The sequence below is a fragment of the Aplidium turbinatum genome, chromosome 2 (genome assembly GCF_918807975.1).
Source record: "Aplidium turbinatum chromosome 2, kaAplTurb1.1, whole genome shotgun sequence".
Lineage (NCBI taxonomy): Eukaryota > Metazoa > Chordata > Ascidiacea > Aplousobranchia > Polyclinidae > Aplidium > Aplidium turbinatum.
In genome coordinates this window covers 48,796,063-48,817,359 of record NC_137473.1, presented here as the reverse complement: position 1 = coordinate 48,817,359, position 21,297 = coordinate 48,796,063, and the positions used below count along the sequence as shown (strand labels likewise).

The 21,297-nt window shown below is 35.6% G+C and overlaps 1 protein-coding gene across 1 annotated transcript; it reads right to left on the bottom strand.

Moving 5' to 3' along the window:
* Positions 1-237: 237 nt before the first annotated feature.
* Positions 238-17,599, bottom strand: LOC145764361 (uncharacterized). Its single transcript, XM_082575978.1, has 11 exons — positions 17,568-17,599; positions 13,126-13,325; positions 12,310-12,426; positions 7,467-7,609; positions 5,765-5,979; positions 4,998-5,123; positions 3,611-3,705; positions 2,521-2,656; positions 2,127-2,230; positions 1,243-1,832; positions 238-733 (listed from the first exon to the last, which is right to left on the bottom strand). Exons 2-11 carry the CDS (start codon positions 13,198-13,200, stop codon positions 295-297), a joined length of 2,040 nt encoding a protein of 679 aa, XP_082432104.1. The 5' UTR covers positions 13,201-13,325; positions 17,568-17,599; the 3' UTR covers positions 238-294.
* Between the last annotated feature and the right edge of the window lie 3,698 nt (positions 17,600-21,297).

Genomic DNA, 21,297 nt, shown 5'->3' with positions numbered 1-21,297 from the left:
AAATATAATATGTAGGCTACAGTCGCTCGTAAAAAGCGTTGATAGTGCAGCACAGCTAGCAAAATTCGTCGTCTCTACATTGATTTATTGTCTACAGACGTAAGGAAAAATGCATTTTGCTGGCTGAGAGAGAATCGATAAATAAACGATATGACCTTATTTGGTCATAGCCTCCCTCGTCTTCAAAAGTTATATTTAAAAATTAAAACAACTTTCCAGTTTGTGAAGACTGTGAATTTGCTTCTCAGAGCGGTGAATAAGTTTTGCCAAGTGACAGACTGGACACCAGCAGCATTATCGTCCCGCTAAGTTGAGAAGTTCTGTTTCGTACTGTTTAATTTGTTCTAAAGAAGTCATGGTTGAAAAGTTGTCTGCGTCTGAAATTTCGTTCCGACGAGTTTGTCGCTTGCCACTTTTGGTTGAGGTCGGTATCCTTGAAATTCTCGAGCTAGCCGAAGAAATCTTTTGACGATTTTCTTTTACAGAATTAGCCGTTGAAGCTCGTGATGACCCAGTACCCTTGTTTGGGCTTTCCTTTAATAGCGTTGGGCTACCGTCATCAGCTGTGTGATAGCCACTCGTATTAGACAATGTCTCAAAAGCGGACATCTTAATTTCTTCCTCGACCAGATCAGTACTGCTGACGTAAAGCGACGAGTTGCTTGAATCCGTACGAGGTCTCTTGGTCAACAAGTCTGAGAGCTCGCGTTTGGTGAATTCTTTTGTGCTGGGTCTGAGTAGAAATAGGCTGAATAATTTTCATTAGCCGATAAAAGAAGCTTGATAAATTGATTGATTGAATATTTATCCTTGGACTGGGAAAGCTTCTTGAAGAGTTTAATCCTGGCAGTTTCGCATACCGTACTTGTAGAGGCTTTGAATCACTGACGCAGGCTCGGTCACCGAGATGGACAGAGTGAAGTCTCCGATTGTTGAAGTCTTGTTGCCGGAGAATTATTTCATCCATTAGATGCCGCTGAATGGAGAGCAGTCCTTAACGTGCGTTGCTCAAGCGCACATCCCGAGAGTCGAACCAGCGCCGCTTGGTCTTGAAGCTTTTTCGTTCCAGAAGTCACGCGCTAACCAACTGGGCTATCGGGGTGGACAACTATGATGATTTTTAGAAGCAAAATTTTGGAAGAAAAATACCGTATAAAGAAAAGATTAGAAACAAAATAAATGGATTTGGTTTGCATGCATTTTTTGCAAATTTTGACTTTTTATTAACAACAAGTCGCTTACCTACTGTTGGAATTCTTCTGCAATAAAGACAACTCAGAAATGTTGTCGCTCCTAGCGGAAAGAACTTCTCTCGCGTACCTTCCGCTGCAGGACGCTGGTGAAGCTTTTGGCGAGGTTGGGTCTTCTGTGACGTTTTTCAAATTGATCAAAGAGCTTTGATTGGACGATTCAGCCCAATAGTAGTAGTCGTCATCTTCTGGTATGTCCTGAAGGTTATTGTTGTGATGGCCAGAGTTAATTCTTTCTCGTGAATTCGAGTTGTTGTTTCCGTTTCTGGTGTCCCTCATAGGCGCAATTTTTCCACCCCTTGTTTTTCTGGCAGTTTGTCTTTTATTTTTATTTATTTCGTTGTGCAGCTCGACAGTAGTTCTCTTTATCTTTCTGTCGCTGAATCGATTTTCGTTTTTTATGGATACGTCACTCTCAGATACGCTGTCATCGTAGCGATTGCCTTGCTGTGTCACTGATGACCTCATCGATGACGTCAGAGTTGAGCTTGAGCTGTCAAATCGATCTTTTAGCAGAGTTCTGATATTCCAAACTTTCACGGTTCCATCGTAAGAGCCACTCAACAACGTGTCTTCATGCGGCTGCAATAGAATAATAAAGATGACCGGCTGTGGCATGCAGCTTACGGCAGCTTTTACATGCTGATTAGGTTTACATGTATCGTAGTCGCCTACAGTTTTTAGATATTTTATTGTTTTTGTATTGACACAAAAAATGACTAGCCTATATGCATTATGCTACCTTTACGTAGCCAACTTAGAGCAAAATTGTACTATAGCATAGCATGGAAATTGTTTTTAGCTGTAAGCCTTGATTGAATGTGCATAAAAGGCTATTACTATTTTATAAATCATAAAAAATAAGTTAGCACTCACCACTAAACAGTTCACTGGATATTTATGCCCTTTAAAAGTTCGTTTTAATGTTCCTGCTTTTCCTTCAAACGCTCTGACAGTGGTATCCCCAGAAGCGGTAAAAACTGTGAATGATAGGTTTATGTGACTTTAAAACTGCAATATGCTTTCAAGTTGGTTTTCAATGTCGGTAGAGGATCAAAACCTCCAAACTCAACTACGATCTTACATGACTTACATAAGTACAAATACATGACTTAAATTGATGCTTTGTTGAAAACTATTTATTTTTAAATTTAAGGTTGATTGTTACTTACAGTAAATGGGCCTACAAGTTCTTTTTTAATGTATGAAGCATAGCCTATTATCAGAACATGAACACTCTTTTCTAGTTTTAGCTAGATTTCTAATTTACCTATTCCTTGGTGAACTTTCATGTCGGAGATCATGTGGTCATGTCCGACATACTTTCTCGTGGTATCCCCAAACTCAGCCACCCAACACCGTGCTGTGGTATCCGCGCTAGCGCTATAGAGCAACCGGTGGTTGAGCTGCAGAATTAGAACATTGTTTATTTTTTCTAAGGGTGTATAAGTTGAAACATAGTTTTTTTTCGTATATTAATAAATTTATATTGCATGGTGATTTTTTTCTCTTGCAACCGTATTCGGTACCCACCTGTGTGTGAACCGTGCGCGGACATTTTGCCGAATGGACAAATTGCCGAAAGGAATAAGTAGTGAAATCTGTTTGTGAATGATATTTATGTGATTAGGTTATATGATAATACATATAATACATTTGTATAATTTCGGCAATTTGTCCAATCGGCATTTAGTCCTTTCGGCGATTAGTCCTTTCGGCAATTTGTCCATTCGGCAAAATGTCCGGGTACCGTGTGAGCAACGTCAAAAAGGATTGTTCGGTCTCTTTGCATTAGTACTAAATCAACTGAAAACAATCTTCAAATGCTGCAATACCCAAGTTGAAATAATGGATATTTTGGTAAGATTGAGGCGGCGTTTTTTTGGGGACAGTGTTTTATCTTATTTTTGCAAATATTCCATGAACAAGGCCAGAGGTAGGCTACTGCAGCATAAAATTCAACTTTCACAGAAGTAAAACTAAGATTAGATTACACAGAGGTTTACAGTAGTGATAACTGAAAAGTACCGAACGAAGTTCAGACCATTGTTTTCCACTAAGCAGGAGCACTTCTAAGCAAAATATTGAAGGTAGGAAAACGAGATTCCAACTCTAATTTGATTTACAAAATGTATTATTGTAGCACTGCTTTAACATCTTTTCACTTGTCTGGACAACTGAAAACTAGCGAAGAACATTCGAAACAAAATGTTAAATCAAAGTGGAAGTGTTAAATCACGGTTTAAACCTTAACAATAAATGCCAATTAAAAATATAGAAACATGCCCAAAACGATTAGAAAATTTATATCTAGTAACAGCTTGACTAAAATCTTGTTGTTCTACTGTACTGCAATTCACCTGTAGACAAAGCACCGACCCATCGTGACCTTTGAATACTTTCAGGCCACCCCCAGTGAGCAAATTCCACTTTCGTATCGTGTTATCCTTGGATCCTGGAAAAGGAAAATTTCAACATGATTGCTGCATGCAAAAAAAAGCAACCCCAAACGAAGAACAAGAAAGTAAATATTTTGAATATCTGAGCAAGTGGTGCAATGGCGATAGAATAAACGTTGCTTTGATGTGTTTGGAGTTGTGAGGAATGATGCCAGATAATCCAAAAAACAACGTTTATAAAAAGTTTACATTTCTTGAATCATTTTATAAACTTCTGTAATTGTTTTGGACCTTGCCGTACATTTCTGTACAAAATTATCATATCGTGACGATGGAGGTTCAATTGAGCTTCATCAGAGCTTCATTTACAATTCTAAGCCATATGGATATGATCAACGAAGAATAGCAAAGACCTCTAAGACGTATACTGCGAGAATGAATAGACCTTAGGTATTTATATAGACATTTGAACTCTTTAAATATTTGTTTACACCTGGAAAGAATAACACTCAGTCCAGCACTGGAAACTCATTTGCTCTTTCTTTCGATCAAAACGTAAAAATAGCCGAAAATTACTTAACTTTTATCGTAAAAAACTAAGAACTTGCACAAGCGACAACTAGACAATTCCTTCATCAATAATGCATGAAAGGAAATGATACCAGTATACGCCTAGCTCAATATTCTTACTGATGTCGGCTTATTCTTATTTGTACGAATAAGAAAACCAAACGGCTTTCATGGTAATTTAAACCCAGATAGTGTGACATTTGTTGACCATGCAAAAATTGCTTCAATAGAAAGCTTAAAACTTAATATTCCAATAAAAAGCTGCTCCTCTCCCCCTCACAAATATAGATTAATTTTTAGCGTTAAACATAAACTTTAGAATATTTTTCAGACGTTTTAATAAAGTACGGCACTGCATTTCTTTTAACCATACGTAACTTAATTTTTTGCACCTGAAAATATTGCATGGTACTAACCTACTTTGTGGTCTAAATTTCCTTTTTACAAAAGATTTCGTGCAAGTCTATGTTGCATTGCGTTTCACAACTTTCAGAATTTAAATTAAAAATACTCATCGTTCATTAATGAAACAATTTTTTATACAATATGATGTTTTAAATAGGCTAATGTTGATCTGGATGTATGACAGCAACTATAAAAATGACAACCTGAAGACTTACAACACGATTTACAGAGTGAATTGTGCGTATTTGGAGCTAAAAGGTAAACCTTTCGTAAAGACAGACTTGGTTGTTGTTAACGCATACAGTAGGCTATTGATTGCACGCGTAGCCTGCCAGGAAGAGTAGACAACAATTGACACATCTAACGACAGGACCTGTGAACAGCATATTGTTTTCCCTGTCCACTACCAGACAGAGGATGGCGTCTTTGTGTCCTCGAAATGTACGCAATGACGTGGCAGATGTGATGCTCCACATACGAGCTGTTTTGTCCATCGAACCTGGAATACACAGAACATGTTAAACGACGAAAACTAAGCGGAAATTAAATAAGCTAACGTTAAAGTCGTAAATCTAAGTCTCAAACACTTTGCTCACTAAGTTGCGTTTGTCAAAGCTTTATCAATAGTCTGGCTCTCTGTTGTTTTGGATATTTATTCTTGGACTGAGAAAGCCTCTAATAAGTTCTCCTGGAGGTTTCGCATGGAGACTTTAAACCATTGATTTACGTCCGGTCATCGAGATTGAGAGAGTTTCCAATTGTATTTTAAGAGTTTATTGTATTTTAAGAGAGACTTTCCAATTGTAAGTTTTTAATTGTTGAAGTGTTGTTGTCTGTGAATTATTCCATCCACTAGATGCCGCTGAATGGAAAGCAGTCCTTGAAGTGGGTTGCTCAAGCGCAAACCTCGAGAGTCGAACCAGCGCCGCTTGGTCTTCAGGCTTCTTAGTGTACAAATTCTGGAACTTAACCAACTGAGTTATTTATATTTTGACACAAATCGTCACAGAATTCCACAGCAACTTACACAAATCAAGGTCTGGTAAAAAGCTGCCGTATATCGGTCTTGGTGAAAATATTCTATTAAATTTTAAGTATATAAAAATGGTACGTTCTCTACCGTGGCAGCAAGACACTTACCAGTGATGATAGAATCTTTGTTATTTTCTATGTCCGTACATCCTCCAGGGTCATGGTCTGATCCTTCTATATAGGCAAGAGGAAGAACGCTTTTTTTATGACCACGGAAGATGCGGGATGCGTCTCCGGTGCGGATATCCCAACACACAACAGAGCTGTCGTAGGATGAAGAGAAAAGAAAGCTCCCAAATAACAGCAACCGATTAATCATTCCGCTGAAAAATCACACAATTAAAATGACGCAAACTAATTTTTTATCACTTTTAAGAAGATTCTTGCTCTTGTTAATCATTAAAAAAAAGTGTGCTAGGTAAGATTTTTAAGCACTTGAACTGTTTGATTGAATGATGGAGGACAAATTTTATTCTTGGACTGATAAAGCTTCATAAAGAGCTTAATCTTGGCAGTTTCGCATTGTAGAGGCTTTGAACTGCTGATTCAAGCAAAGTCACCGAGACCGACAGTGAAGTTCCCGCTGGCTGTTTTATACCATACGGCTGCACGGCTGCAATGTCATGCGCAAACAAAAGAAAAATCATTGCAATTAGTTCTTTCTCCAACTGCGACAGAACGTGTCTGTCCATGATACGTTATGTGACTCTACCGAAATCCAGAAATCTTTTGCTTCTCTTGGTAATGTATGTTTTCGTAAAACTTTTTATTTTATAAACCAAGTCAGTGGCGGAGTGGTTTCGCCTTCGGCTCTGGTGCTGGTAGATCTGAGATCGATTCCAGGTCGGATCGAACCAAAGACATTAGAAACAATATCGATTGTGCTCTTTCTTGCATAACTCAGTAACAATAAGTCGGGCAATAATGTGATGACATTGTGAACGTGATATGCTGTAAAATGAAAAATGAGCTCTTTAGCTAAAAGACCATCATACCAGTTGCAGAGGGACAATAAATAAAACCATAACATTATTATCATTACGAGACTTTATGCATAAAATACAACTCTTTAGGATGATAGAAATGTCAAATTTAGAGTTGCTACGTTGTTGAACAAAAAGACCATTCAGTCTGTTTCCTCGGCAAATAACAAAAAATAGTTTCTGTTCTGTGCTGAACTTCATTTACGTCAAAACTTATATTAATATCTCGCAACTGGCTTTCAACAATTAAATGATGAATAATTCAGTAGCAGTTATCTGAACGCTTTTTGTGACGTATTTAATATCGTGTTCATTGGAACGCACGACGATATTATTAGAGTGCAAATTTATTGATAATATCATCTACAAGGTCTGTGACATACTTCAAAGAAATAAAAAACATGAGGTTAAACATGATTTTCAATAATCTTGTCTGTTTTGTTCATGGTTGATTCTACCCTAACGTTTGGTAATACAAAAATGTGTTAGCATTTTTCTTACATTTTCGTATGTTAACTACATGCAAATTGAATAGTGTTTTTAGAGAATAAAGTTTTATTTCGGAGTTTGCTACAAAGCCAAATCGCTCTAAATGTCTATTTAGTTTGGTTATTCTAAAGCTATTGCAATGCAATTTGGTTCTATGGTCGTGCAAGTCAGACTTACGTCAACACAAAGTTTCGTAAGCAAATGTAACCCAAGGACTATCTACAGTAATTGCTTTTATGGACGCATATTGTTAAACGTAGACACACACTTCCAATCTGGTATTTTTTGTTCCAAATTTAATAGATCATGATAAGGTTAAATTATTATTAAATCTTTACCTGTGGCGCTCTAACTTTAAGACGCAGTTTCCTGAAGCGGTATTCCATTTTCTGATGGTCTTGTCGAAGCTGCCTGTCAGAGCAAACGCACCTTGCCATATCCTGCAGCAAGTGATGTAGCCGCCGTGTCCTTCCAGCACAACCTGTTGGAATGGTTGAAAATGAGAATCAAGTCGATTGCTGTGTTGATGGTATGTTACGTCACTTGACAGTTGCACCACACAATCAACCAACTCAGTGACCGAGTGGTTTAGTCTTAGGCTCTGGTGCTGGTAGATTTGAAGTCGAGAGTCAAACCAAAGACTTTAAAAACGGTATCGATTGTGTTCTTTCTTGCAGTGAGAATACATCCGGTAATAATGTGATGACATCGTAAACCAGATATAAAATTTAAAATAAGCCCTGTCGCAAAAAGACCTTAGCAGTGGTAGAGCGACAATAAATAAAACCAGGCTTCAGTGCTGGTAGATCTAAAATCGATTTCAGGTCAAGTATAATACTAAAAACTTTAAAAATGATTCAGATTGTGTTCTTTCTTGCAGGAGACAGTAACAATAAATCGGATGATAACTACCGCTACCGCTCAAGAACTGCTGAGATCTTTTAGTGACAGGGCTCATTTTTAATTTTTTATCAGGTTTAGAATATCATCACGAGCCCTGTCGCTAAAAGACCTTAGCACTTGTAGAGCGACAAAAAAATAAAACCATAACATTATTTATTATTATTAGTTGAGCCAAACATGGTGCAATAATTTGCAGCACAACTAGCGATATTTAAAAAAGCAACTAAAATTTCAAATAGTTTTTAACTACGTTGTTGCAAGGTCAATAGCAGCATGCGTAATTCGTAGAACAGCACGTGTTGCGTAAATCTGTTCTGCTGATTTGGACCACAAATCTATACAAAAAGTAAGCTTATACTACAAGCAACTTGATAAAAACGTTTTAAGAAGACATTAAAAAATGTATCGGCCCATTTGATATCCAGGTATTTTCGTTTTGGAAAAATCGATTTATTTTTTGTAACAGTAGCGCAAAGATACACAGAAAATTATTGTGAAACATTGCTATTCTTCTTATCGCTATCTTAAATGTTTGTTTACAAACGGCTACATTTTCGCTTTTACTGTAAATCTTAAACAAATACGTTTGGTACTGCGGCTTCAAACTATGTCAACATTGTTAACAAGAGCTAGATATAACAACTTCTTTTTTTCATTGAAGCTGAAATAGTGCATTAGCTAAGCCATAAATGTATCATTAACAATACAACATTTTTCTTTTGATGAAAAGATTTTACTCTGTTTTTTTTTTTTATATAAGTGCTGAGAACTGCTGCACGACACTCAAAAAAACGTCACTTCGATGTCACTGAAGAGTGCGCGGCTGTGTTAAGGCGACACTCGGTGACATGTGATATCTTTCGATGCTTCCACCCACGTGCTGCATCCGCATTCCTTTTGTACAGTATTATCACAATGGAAAAGATTTCGAAAAGCAAATGATTGCTCATTTTTCTGCCCGGCGTTTGGCCGTACATTGTCACAATGTCATACAGGCTGCAATGCTCAAATCCTTTAAACTTATAAAAATAATCTTATCTAGCAACACAAATTTACCCTAGAAATAACTAATCGAAGTGCAGTTTGTGAATGTAGGCTATACTTTGCATTACAAAATATATGTACGGCATCATTTAAATGAATTTGGCCTACTTGACTGTTTAGATTACTTTCACTGATGGACAGTTTATTTATTTTTTGCTACACCTTCAATCATTTCAAATAATTAACGACCTTGTTAAGTTTTACAGAAGTGACTCAATTCGGTTGCCTTGGCAAACGACTGCACATATATAGAAAAGTTGGCTGTTGTCACGTAAAGTTGTAGTCTATTGACGATGTGTCACGCCAACTTATTTTAGGTGGAACAAGATTAAAGTTATCATTAAAATCCGACATAATATGAAGCATCGAGAGTGTTCAATTTTTGACAAGATCAGAAGTCCGTCATGTCATTGCCTATACGTGGAAAAACACAAACAGCAGACAAACTAAGGTTTGTAAGTCACTGAGATGACCTATCAACATAACATGCGCATTGCGCATTTGAATCGCGCAACTGAAAAGTTCTTTATCCCATAAAAGGTCTTCATATTCAAGCTTGCGTCCGGTGGTTGAGGATTTAGATTAAGAGAACGGAAAGTAAAAAACTCAATCTTCATGTCCACCTTTCAGGCACGTTTTTCAGTGTACTGCCGAAGACACAGCCAAATACTCTTGCACGGTATCGAATCGGAATCCTTTTGAGCGTCGAACCAGTATTCTAACTACTCGGCTATACAGAACATGGACGTGTGTGTGCATGATGATTATCGAACCGATATCATCTCGAGTGTGAAGAAGGCGCTGTTTTCCAAGACACGCAGAAGACACAAATGCGGTCTTTTAGAAATTCAGAAATTGAGTCATCCATGCTTAACCGGTTAACTTCAAGTACAAATCAGCAATACTACAATTGCCTTTAACAGCAATATTTCATTGCAAGGCTTTTTTTGCTTTGTGATCTATTCATTGCTTTCACTCTTGAATAAAGAGTGTCTATCAAGTTTCACAGAGCAGATCACATTACTAAATTTCATTCACCTGTAGTTAGGAGCGTTGACAGGGGAGTCCAGGGGTTACTTTAAAACCCGGGCCCGAATGATTTTGGGGGCCGGTTGCCTCTCCAAGGGGCTCGGGAACTTGAAGAAACGACCTTATATTCTTTAGATATAGTACGTTTTTATAAAACTCATTGGTACCGGGCTCAAATTATCCTCTCAACAGCCCTGCCTGTGGTTGTGTTGGATTGTCTTATGGCTTTATTCGCGCGGCTGCTGTTATGTCTTTTATTTTTGTGTGTTGTTTTGGTTTGAATTTGAAAATTTTTGTCTGATGCAAGTAAATAATGGTAGGATCACTGCGGAATTAAAAAATAGCACCGCCGATCCCACATAGTTGGATGTGCAGCTACAATATTAGTTATGGTGGACTTTCTACATACAATTACAGGTTGGATCCGTACTTGAATGTGTTGATGTCAAAATAGCACAATCATGAATGAATATTTTGCTACTTAAGCCTTGTCAAATCTTTTTGATTACCTATCGCCTTGGGCTGGGTCTAAGAATTTGTCCTTAAATGGTTTGTTTGGAAGAGCATATAGAGATAGGTGTGTATTGTGATTTACGTATTGATAAGAGAGCATGCCAGCAATCTTCCAAATTTAAAGTGTCATGACTTCTTGTCATATACTATTAGTGAAGGGACTTTTGATCAAAGCGAAGGATTGATTTATAATTGCAGGTTTTAAAAATTGTCAGGAGTGTAATTAAAACCAAAATGTACAAAAATCGCAATAACTTCATAAAATTACAAGGTAGCCAACTTAAAATCATTTTAATTAAATGACAGCTTGACAATTAGTTGAAAGGTTTTCAAGGAAACAACTGCTGCTTGTGCAACTATAGCTGTGTTCTTGTATGATTGGCTTATCATCTGTATTCATAAAGACTTTTAATTGTTACTTTTGTATGAACCAAGGTAACGTGATATCGCATTTATAGAGATCAAAACTTCTTTTAGGTCTATCTGTTTTTTGAGCAGTGTTTACCTGGCAAATTCATTTTTCGTTAGACTGTAGCGTAGCCTACCCCGGTCTTTTAAGTTTTTGTTGTTTAAAAGTCTCATCACCCACAGGTAGGCTACTTTGTTCCATCAAAAATGTAGTTTTCTTGTTAAAACTATTGTATAAGTTTTATTCAAACCCAGTAATATAACCGGCAAGCAATGAAAAACAAACGCTAGGAGTGAGCATTGCAATAATATATGGCACATGCTACAAATAATTTGAGCAGTTAAACTCTTTCGGCCCGATCCTATTGTGTTGTTATGTGTTGCCTTGCCTGCAGTACAAGAAACCAAACTTTATTCCGAAATTATAACTTATTGTAAATACTATATAGCTGCTATATTTTTAGAAGGCATATTTATAACATATATAGTTATACAGTATACTAAACAGAATTTACTCTCAGCTAATCGTACATTAAGAAGGTGTTCAAATTTAAAACAAACCCACAATGTTTGAATGGGCCTCGATTACAATGACAAAAAGCAGCAAATTTGTTAAGTGGTTGACAAGTTTCAACAGTCAAATCATCATCAATGGATTTTTATCATCCATGGGCTAGTATTAGTGCTCTTTGGAAGCAGAGTCATTGAAAGGATAGTTTTGCCAAGTACCAATAAGACCTTCGGGCCTCAAATATACAGTATAGACACTTCCAAGAAAAACACATTGTATCCAGCGAATACGAAGTGATTTTTTTAAATTTCCTGGCCCCTTGAAATGGTTACGAACCCCTAAAATCACCCCGGCTAGGATATAAAAGTACCCCTTGCACTCTCTTGTCAACGCTACTGCTTATAAGTATCAGTACGTCTTTTGTGACTTGTAATTTCAGGATATTGTTTATTTGTTTGCATCAAAATGATTTTGCATTTGCTAACGCTCTAAAGCCAGCAATGTTTCCAGATCGGATCAAAAATCTCGGTTTAAGAAACAGATTTTGAATTGATCTTTCATGTTTTGAGATGGCCTTTTCATCGGTTTTCAAGCTGAATTTTTGGCCCACAGTAGGCTACATTAGATTTGTGAAGTTCTTAAAAAATGTTTTCTCATCGCTTCAAAATTTTCTTAAAACGTCTGAACGTTGTTAAATTGCTTACTTGACTATGATATTGCGCATTTTGAACAGAAGAAGACGAATATTGGCAATGTGTTAATGAAAAATTTACCTTGCATTCATAAGTTAAAAGATCCCATAAGCGAGCAGTTCTGTCGTCAGATCCAGTTAAAAGCAAATTCTCTGCAACGTCCATGCAGTTTATGCCACCAGTGTGACCAGTTAAGGTCTGCAAAGAACGATTTTATACAAAACACATTATACATTATTTAACTGGTGCTGTCTGATATGAGTCAGACTATGATGACATACTTCTACTGTAAAGGCATAGAAATTATATCACAGCAGATAAGTTGCTTTATGTTTAGTTCATCTTTAAGGTAGCCTATGAAACAAAATGTAAAAGCATTCTTTAAAAAAAAAACTCTTTCTTTCATTCTGCGTTTCATCAGTAGCGGATCCAGGGGAGGGCGATCGTGGTGTTCGCCCCCCCCCCCCCCCCATAAAACACAGAAAAGTAACTTTATTCATAGTGCATTCGCAAGGTTGGATTAGTTTAGATCTGCACATCATTGTTTTTTGTTGAAATCGCTCCATCCCCCATGGCTACTTGCTTGATCCGCCCCTACCTTTCATGCAAGATATTTTTTACTAAATAGCGCATTAGAAAGAACAATAAGAGTTGGATGCACTAACAGCAGATTGTTTAGGCTGCTGATTAAGCTAAACACCCGATTACTCCATCAAGGATCAATTGCGCCAAGTTTAACGATAGAACAATAATCGCCATTACATGCCAATCAGACGATTATGATTTGAGTAAGAAAATAAATTAGTCCGTAAGTTACAGTAAGTTGGTAAATCGGCCGATTTTAGATAAAATAATCTGCTGGTGGTGCATCTAACTCTAAGAGTCGTAACAATTTACTTTGAGTAAAGTTTTCTTTTCTTTTTCCTCAAGTTGAGCCCTCGAATCCATCCGTTTAGATGCACCTGAACCCATGATAACGCAAAACGGCAGTACCTTTACAGCTTTCGAAAATACATGTACGTCACTTTCGGAAGATTATCGCCTTTTCATTATCACTCCTTTCACTCTGCATTCGTTTAAAGCACAAACTTTTAATTCTGAAACAAAATACACATTTCATTTATGTTTTTCCGCAAAAAACTTACTTTAATGATGTAGCGCTTTTGTGCTATTTGAGTATCGAATAGGATAGAGTACATAAATGGTAGCTATAGTAGGCTATGTTGGCAATGTTGTTGAAAGTGGAGATGAATGAGCACCAGTAGGCCTACTCAAGTTCAACCACTTCTATAAAACTACTTAAATTTGCAACCATTGAGCAACCAAGCTAAAAGTGGGTCATATCGTACGTATTTTACGCAAAATATCAGCAATCTGAATCCACAGTTTTGACGTTTTGCTTTTCAGAAAAACAACCTTTATTGCTGTGCGCTTGTTGGCGAAGGCTTTGTCTTCAGCTTGTTTCTTTGCAGTGGCCTATGACATGAAACTTTAAATCGATATTCAATTATCAATTTAGTTTCGTTTCAAATGCAGGCGTTTGCGCGGCAATTTAATCTCTCAATAAGTTACAACATTATTAAATAAGTTACTCATGGTCATAGGTAAGCTACGTTTTACTGGTGTCATAAGTAAGGCATATCCTCACTCCACACTTTTTCTTTCTTGAAAAATTATGATGGTGCAAACAATTCCTATTTATATTTTTGTTACTGCTCTAACTACAGTAAAGGCCACTTCAAATTTACCAAACGCGAAAGCTGCCGTCGCTTGCTCTGTTGTGATATTTAATCTCTTGCTGGTGGCAAAAAATCTGCAAACCCTGATCAAGAAATTCCTATTAAGTTAAATCAATCTAATGTCAGGGTCACAATCTAATGTGACCCTGTCGTACCCACACATCTAAAACAGCAAACGTTTTTTGAAGCTCAAGAGACCTTGAAAATAGTCAATAATAAATATATTGTCACTGCAATAGTCAGCCGCAGGCTTCTATCCAAAGACATTCAAACCCGTCTGAGTGCATCAAGAAAAAATGAAGAAAACCAGAAATTTTCATTTTTTTTCTTTATCGTACTTATTCTCTCAATTGGATATCTCTATGGTAACAAATGACAAACACCTGACCATATTTAACGTTTTTAACGTTGTCCTGTTTTTGACTAACATTGAAGAAATATCGCTAATTTGCATCACGCTAACTGGAAAAGAGCTTACTATAACTCAAAAATAATAGCTCCACCCAGATGACTTTATCGAAACGATCTCACAGAAAATCATTTCCTTGTTTTGCTCGCAGATTCAATCACAAGCCATTTTAACCTTCAGTTGCCTGATAACAATAATAAACTGTTATGCTACGTAGATGGAAATTTGACGTGGAATTCTTTCAAACCTTAAACAAATTTCTGAATTAGTTTTGTACGTTTCTTGTGAGAGGCACTTTCAATAACAAACGCTACAATTAAATCACAGCAGTAGCAGCTTTTGAGATAATTCGTTCAGATGAGTCGAAGATTTTTTATAAACTATTTTGTTTATGCATCAATTTTGTTTCCGTTATTGTGTAATTTATTTGGGGACGTGCAATCTACAAGGGATCTTTGAATGAAACTTCACACTATTCATCATAAAAAAAAAAACAAGAGAAGAAAACTTTTGGTCAACACAAAGCAGACTTTTGAAGCACGTTTTTGAAAACTTGTTTTTTTTTATTTAAAATGATATCAAACATCATGTTAGTGATGCATTGTTTTCTATCCACCGAATGCAGTTATGGCAAAACAAAAGAAAACCAAAGCATACTAAACCTTGTGATCACTAATGTTAACGGAAAGATGTTTATGTAAAGAGATAAGATGAACGAAAAAAAAGCGTTGACTTATTTTATGCACGTTTGTATAAGCAAACGTTGAACCACGGCCCACTTAAACACGGCCGGACATCTTGCTATGTAAGTCAATTTTTAACGGTCTTAATTGTTACCATAATAGCCATGACAAATCTATCAGTTTCCTAATGTCAAATTTATGTAAACAAAGCAACATGTGTACTTGGACATATTTGTGGTACGCTTTGTCTCAGATTAGATATGTTAGCATCACTTTTGCCACAATAATGCAATATAAGGTTTTTTAACTTCCCCTTGACTGAAAGTTAGTAAAAGGAGGCGAGGGAGGCCAAAAAGAAGATGGAGAGATTAAGTGACAAACGATATTGAAATAGTTGGAGTGAAGAAAGAAGATGCTGCTGACAGAGTGATGTGGAGGACTGCAGTCTGCACCGGCGATCCTACTTGAAGTGAGAATAAAGCCAAAAAAAGAAATTCACCTTGACTATAGTCTCATATTTTTAATTATTGCAAGAGCTGTCTCAATGGCCATATTTTACATTTTACCTAAAAATTTTAACTTGGCAAAAATAAAATAATGTAAAATCAAAATTTTCACATTTGGCCAACAACTTACAGCATAACGTAGAATCCACACAAAATCCAAAATACGGTCACAACGAGTAAAACTCTGAGAAATTGATCTACATAGAAAGATTTCCGGCAACGGTTGAACATTGGTGTAGAAAATTCAAATAAAACAATTGCAAAAAAATGAAATTGAAAGTGGAAACGCAAAAACAATACAAGCCATGCTATAACATTAAATCACAGTTTGCATAAAATTTATTGACATTAAATGAAACCATACCGACCAATGGTGTGTACTTTTAGTGGCAGTAGCGTTTCTGCACTGACAACTGCGGCATGTGTTAGACTACATCATACGTTTAAAATGCTATATTTTAATGTTTATGTAGTAAATTTCTAGAAAGTTGTAGCTTCTAACTTAACTTGTAAAGTGCGGTGGAATGTTCATTTAATGGCACCAGCCCGGGCCAAAAAATTCTGATGGAGAAAAAGAAGTTAACTTGTTACCATAAAATCACTTTCAATGCGAGTGAAAACTATATGACGTGTAATTGACCTAAATTCTGGCTGAAGTTTTCTACTTACAAGAACAACAAGCAGACCTAAGCAAATCACCTCATGCAATCTAGTCGGAATTTCCGCCCACATTGGGTTGCGTAAACAAAAATTTCGTTTGTTAAAAGCACCACTCCTCTTATTGATGTCAAAGCGTTCACCATCTTGAACTTGTCACCGGAATAAAATTAAAGATAGTTTTCATCATTAGAACGTTACTTAACCTAAAATGATGCAAAAAAATGCACAACCACGAGAGCTTCAAGACTGACAAATTGCTGCAATGGCAATTGACAACAAACTGTGGTCATGACATGTTTCGGTGAAGATACAAGTTTGTTATGCTAGTTTTTAGTTTGCTGTTTACACAAACAATAGAGTTTAAAAGCATTCAAAGTTAAGCGGAAATGATCGGTATTTGTTCTAAACTGTTAACTTGCTTATTAAAATAATTTCAATGCTTAATCTATCGTTTACTGCGAGAATATTTTGGTTTGTTATCTTGCGTGTAAACTGATTGCTGTGCTTGTAATTTTATTAATCCACCTCTGTGAAATCATCGACTTCAAAAATGTAATCAGATAAACCTTCATATTGAAAACTAGAAGTGACAGAAGCAAGAGCCCCAGTGACATTTTCATAACGTTATAATAGACTTACCCGTTCAAAGAATTTAGACTTTCATATCATTTAAGTTCTGGTAATAGTATGTAGGCTATTATGTGTTACACTAAAGGGCCATTGGTTGTATTGAAAAGTGGTCGAATAAATTTTTTTTTGGTGGTTGAGATAATCTGCATAGCAAACTTTAAAGTGACAACATGACAGTTTGCTTGAAAAGGATAAAGTAAATAATCAAACCACAATTGAATCCTTGTTCTACGGGAGGCAGAAATGTCAACAAATAAACCGTGTTTGTCTTTATTAAAAGATCGATCGTATTGCTTTGGCTTCAAACTACAAAATCCAAATTTGACGCTCTTGAAGCGGCTTTGTTGGTTAGATAAGAAAAGCCACACCTTTCTTTTTCTTGTACCTTGCAATATTGCTAACAAGAAACAAGCAACTAGGCCTACAGCACAGTGCATTCTATCAGTGCGCAGCAGTAAAATTATAAAAGACATTTGGCAGTGGTCATTGGTCAATGGTCAGGTGCGTGTTAAAATTTAAAAAAAAATGCGCTTTAGAAGCGAAATGATTGGAACTCCTGGTTCATGTATTCAAAAAGTAAAGAGCCCAAAATGTAGAAACTAAACTCATGCTCAACAAACTTTTCGAAAACTAAACTGTCTTCATCTTCAGTGCTACAAATGTCATATATAGAATGTCAAATATCTAACATTAAAACTTTTTACTGGCATACCTTCAGACACCCCAAGTTATGGCTTTTGCAATCTAATTTTTCGTTCTTGCATTACTTACGCAGATTCACACTTCTCCACTGCACCGGTGTCAACATGCAAGTAGGCGTGTGACGTCATATGTCGTGTATCTCCAGTTGAAAATATCTTTAGTGTTGAAAAAAAAATACGAAAAACTTTACAACTAACTTTTGATATGCTGCTATGTTAAAACATAGCATATTATAAGAGCTGCTATGGTCTAACAATTAGTCATATCATACAATTAAAAGGCTAGATCCTTGAATAACTCAATGTACGGTAAGTTATTTTTCCCAAATTGCAGGAAAGTTTTTCAATTTAAATAAATGCAATACGGCAAACTATGTCATAAACAACAAATTTTAAATCTAGCTTAGCAAGTTATTTAAGATTAAAATGCCATAACAAAAATCTGTGTAACAGTAAAACATAATAAATTTCTTATAAACTAGACAATTTGGCCCCAATTTAATGCAACCTACATTATTGTGCAGTTAAACCTTTTAACGAATTCTTTATTTCATCCAAAGTTGCTGCTTAAACCTTGAAGAAACTTTTCTGATCCTATCTAATTTGTTTACTGTAGCCTATATATACAAATGTTTAAACGAATAGAGTAAAAAGGTCAACATCTCAATTAAGCCCATTTCACAAACAAGTCAAATTTGAAGCAAATGGCTCTTTTCAAACGAGTTGACTGACCTAAGCTTGGCTAATAAATGTAGCCTAATGATCTACTGATTCATACTGTCAGTAACAAATATTTTTGTTATAGAGTAAATAAAGTCTTCAACGTACTAGTTTAGTATAACTTTTGAAGTGCATGATTATTTTGAACAATTTGTCCAGTCAGTTCAATATACAGCAACATTGTGTTTTTGAGGTTTATAAGTTAGATTAGGGATGCCAGACAAGTTTAGAAATCCTTAAGCTAGATTATAAACAATGTCAAATTTGTTGGTTTGTATTTTAAGCCCTTTCAAATTTTCAACAACGTAACCTATAAGAACTATAACATTTCACTGGCAACACAACAACTAAAGATTATGTCATTTCAAGTTGTTTGAATCAACAGAGAATAGTAGAAGCCTTGAAAAAAAATGCTACAAAATGATAATCTACGCCGTAGCAACCCGTTTTGAGTTGGGCATAACATGAATAAGGTCAAAGCACTTCCACTAACGACCCTTTGAATGGTTTACAAATGACAACGACTGTAGTAAATCTTTTGTATAAACAAGACTATGTCACAACAGTAAGAAATAATCCCGAAGTATAATAATGAGACATGTTTGTTGGAACAGGCGTAAATGAAGGAGAAATGTTTCAAGATTGTTTGGCGGTTTTTGTTTATCTTTTTGCTGTGTTGTTCGATTGTTTACTAAACAAGGTTTTCTTTATGACATTTAGAATAAAAGAAACTCAAAATTCTAATTTTGCAAATTGAACAAAATTGTTCACTGGACGTTTAGGGTAAAGAAAAACGCCAAATGATAATAAAGCGATGCTGTGTTTGAATGTTCTCAACATCTAATGATAAAAATAGTTATTGTGACTTTTTATTACGTTGAAGTTATGTTATTTGAATATCGTTTCAATCACACGCACAACAGTTGAAAATTATCACTGAAACTGATCTGGTCTCCAAAATTGAGATCTGAGGATTTTTAATGAAAAACAAACATACGTAGCAATTATTTTATATTAAAACATATACACATAGCCTATTAACAAAATAAAACAAAAATGTCAAACTAATGCAATACTCTATTACAGAGTTAACATTGCTTCAAAAATGTCTTTTAAATGTTAAAGTTTTTCGTAAAGCACAAAATTGAAGGTAATTTTTTATTGTTTTTGAAAAACAGTGATTTTGAAGCTCATGCTATGAACCGACCAACTTTCAATCAGCTATATCAGATAGCCTACATTCTAGGAATTCAACGTCAAAACACACAGAACTAACGTGAACACTATAATATTGAATGCTTGCCGATCTTCCAGGAAACTTTTTGATTGAAGATAATCTTCTATGAGTAATATTCCTTCTATATAATCGTAAATAGATCCACTTTATATTCTGTAAGAAATTTGATGTGTTTGAACAGTTTCAGTACCAAAAACATTCATCCAGTAATTTTCATATACTTTTGTGGAAAGATAACAAAGTTTATTTATAACTGTGCCGAGTTACTGGTTTGTTTTTCATTTATTTTACTCGAATGGGTGAACATTTTGCATCGCTTTTCATCACCAAAAATCTTCTTGCCATGCATAATTCTTTATAGCGTTTATTTGATCAAACTCAAATGCAGCACAATAAATATTTGCCTGATGAAATCTATTAATGATAATAACCATCACTTTGCATAAGTTTAAAGAGACGAAACTTGAAAAAATATTTAAAGCTTAGGTTGAAATTCGCTTTTTGCGTTTGAATGTGTGGAGGCAAGTTTCCCTTTAAAACAATGTGCTTTAAAAGGTCGGGCTAGTTGACTAAATCACACTCAATTAAAATTGTGATTATATCGTTTGCTGTGCAAGTGTCAATTCGTACTTTACCCGGCTCACAAGCCCTGGCAAGATTAATACAAATAAAAGGCACATGGATATGATTACCCGTGCAGACGGATACTAAAAAGCCATTTTTATTAGTACCATAGAACTAGGCTGTGATTGTGCAAAGAAAGAATTGCAATTTAAACTAAAGCTTATTTACATAGTTTTACTTCTTGATCTGTTGCTAATATTAGCAACAGATCAAAGAGACTAAAAATTAAGATTTTTTTTGTTTTTCAAAACTTTAAAAACGATCTATAGAACTCCAATATTTAATTCTAACAGAACAATTATGACAATGAACAGGCAACGTTTTGACAGGTTGACTATTGAATCTATCTTTTAAATCAAATATAGTTATTACTATCTGAAGCCTTTACAAATTGTTTCACCTAACGGATCATCAGAAGGTCTTATTCAAATAGAATCTTGAATTTTGAAAATTTTTTAATTTTTGAATTTTTGAATTTTGAAATTTTGAAATAGAATTTTGAGCACTTTTTTGCTTAGCATTGAGCACTTTTTTGTAGTATTGATAGTTTTCATTGCTTTGAATCTATCTTTTAAATATTTTTTTCAGAAAAATTTCTTAGTGTTAATTTCTAGTAAGAGCAGTGGTGCAAATGATTCTTGTCCGTTTTATATCTTTCCTGTTTGAGAACTTTTGCCTTTTTTTATTTTACGTAGTAGCCTACGTAAAAAATTGTCTGAAACGTGATATTTGCTTTCAAAATGGACAGTAAGAAAATTAATTCACGCTTTCCATCGGCAGTTTGGATTAAACAATGTTGTTTGGCGCTTGTCAATTACTTTTTTCTAATCGTCGCGCATTTCGTGCTGATAGCAGTGATTTGCTTATGGTAAGAGTCAGGTTGGACAAGTAAAAGATATTAATAAAATCAGCCAATTATCAAGCGGGATGCTACAGATAGCATAGCTAAAACCGGTAATTGTAGGCATGTTTGATATGAATTTTGTATTATCAGCAACCACGGGACCCATTCTCAACCTTTAGACTACCAGGGGCGCGGTTCGCCTTCTTTCCGTTTAGTTTCGCTACTGGCCAACCCTTGGTAGTTGATACAAGCAGTGACTCGTCATCTAAGGTGCCTGAGATTCTGCTTAAAGTTTATGAAACCAAAATTTACTTAA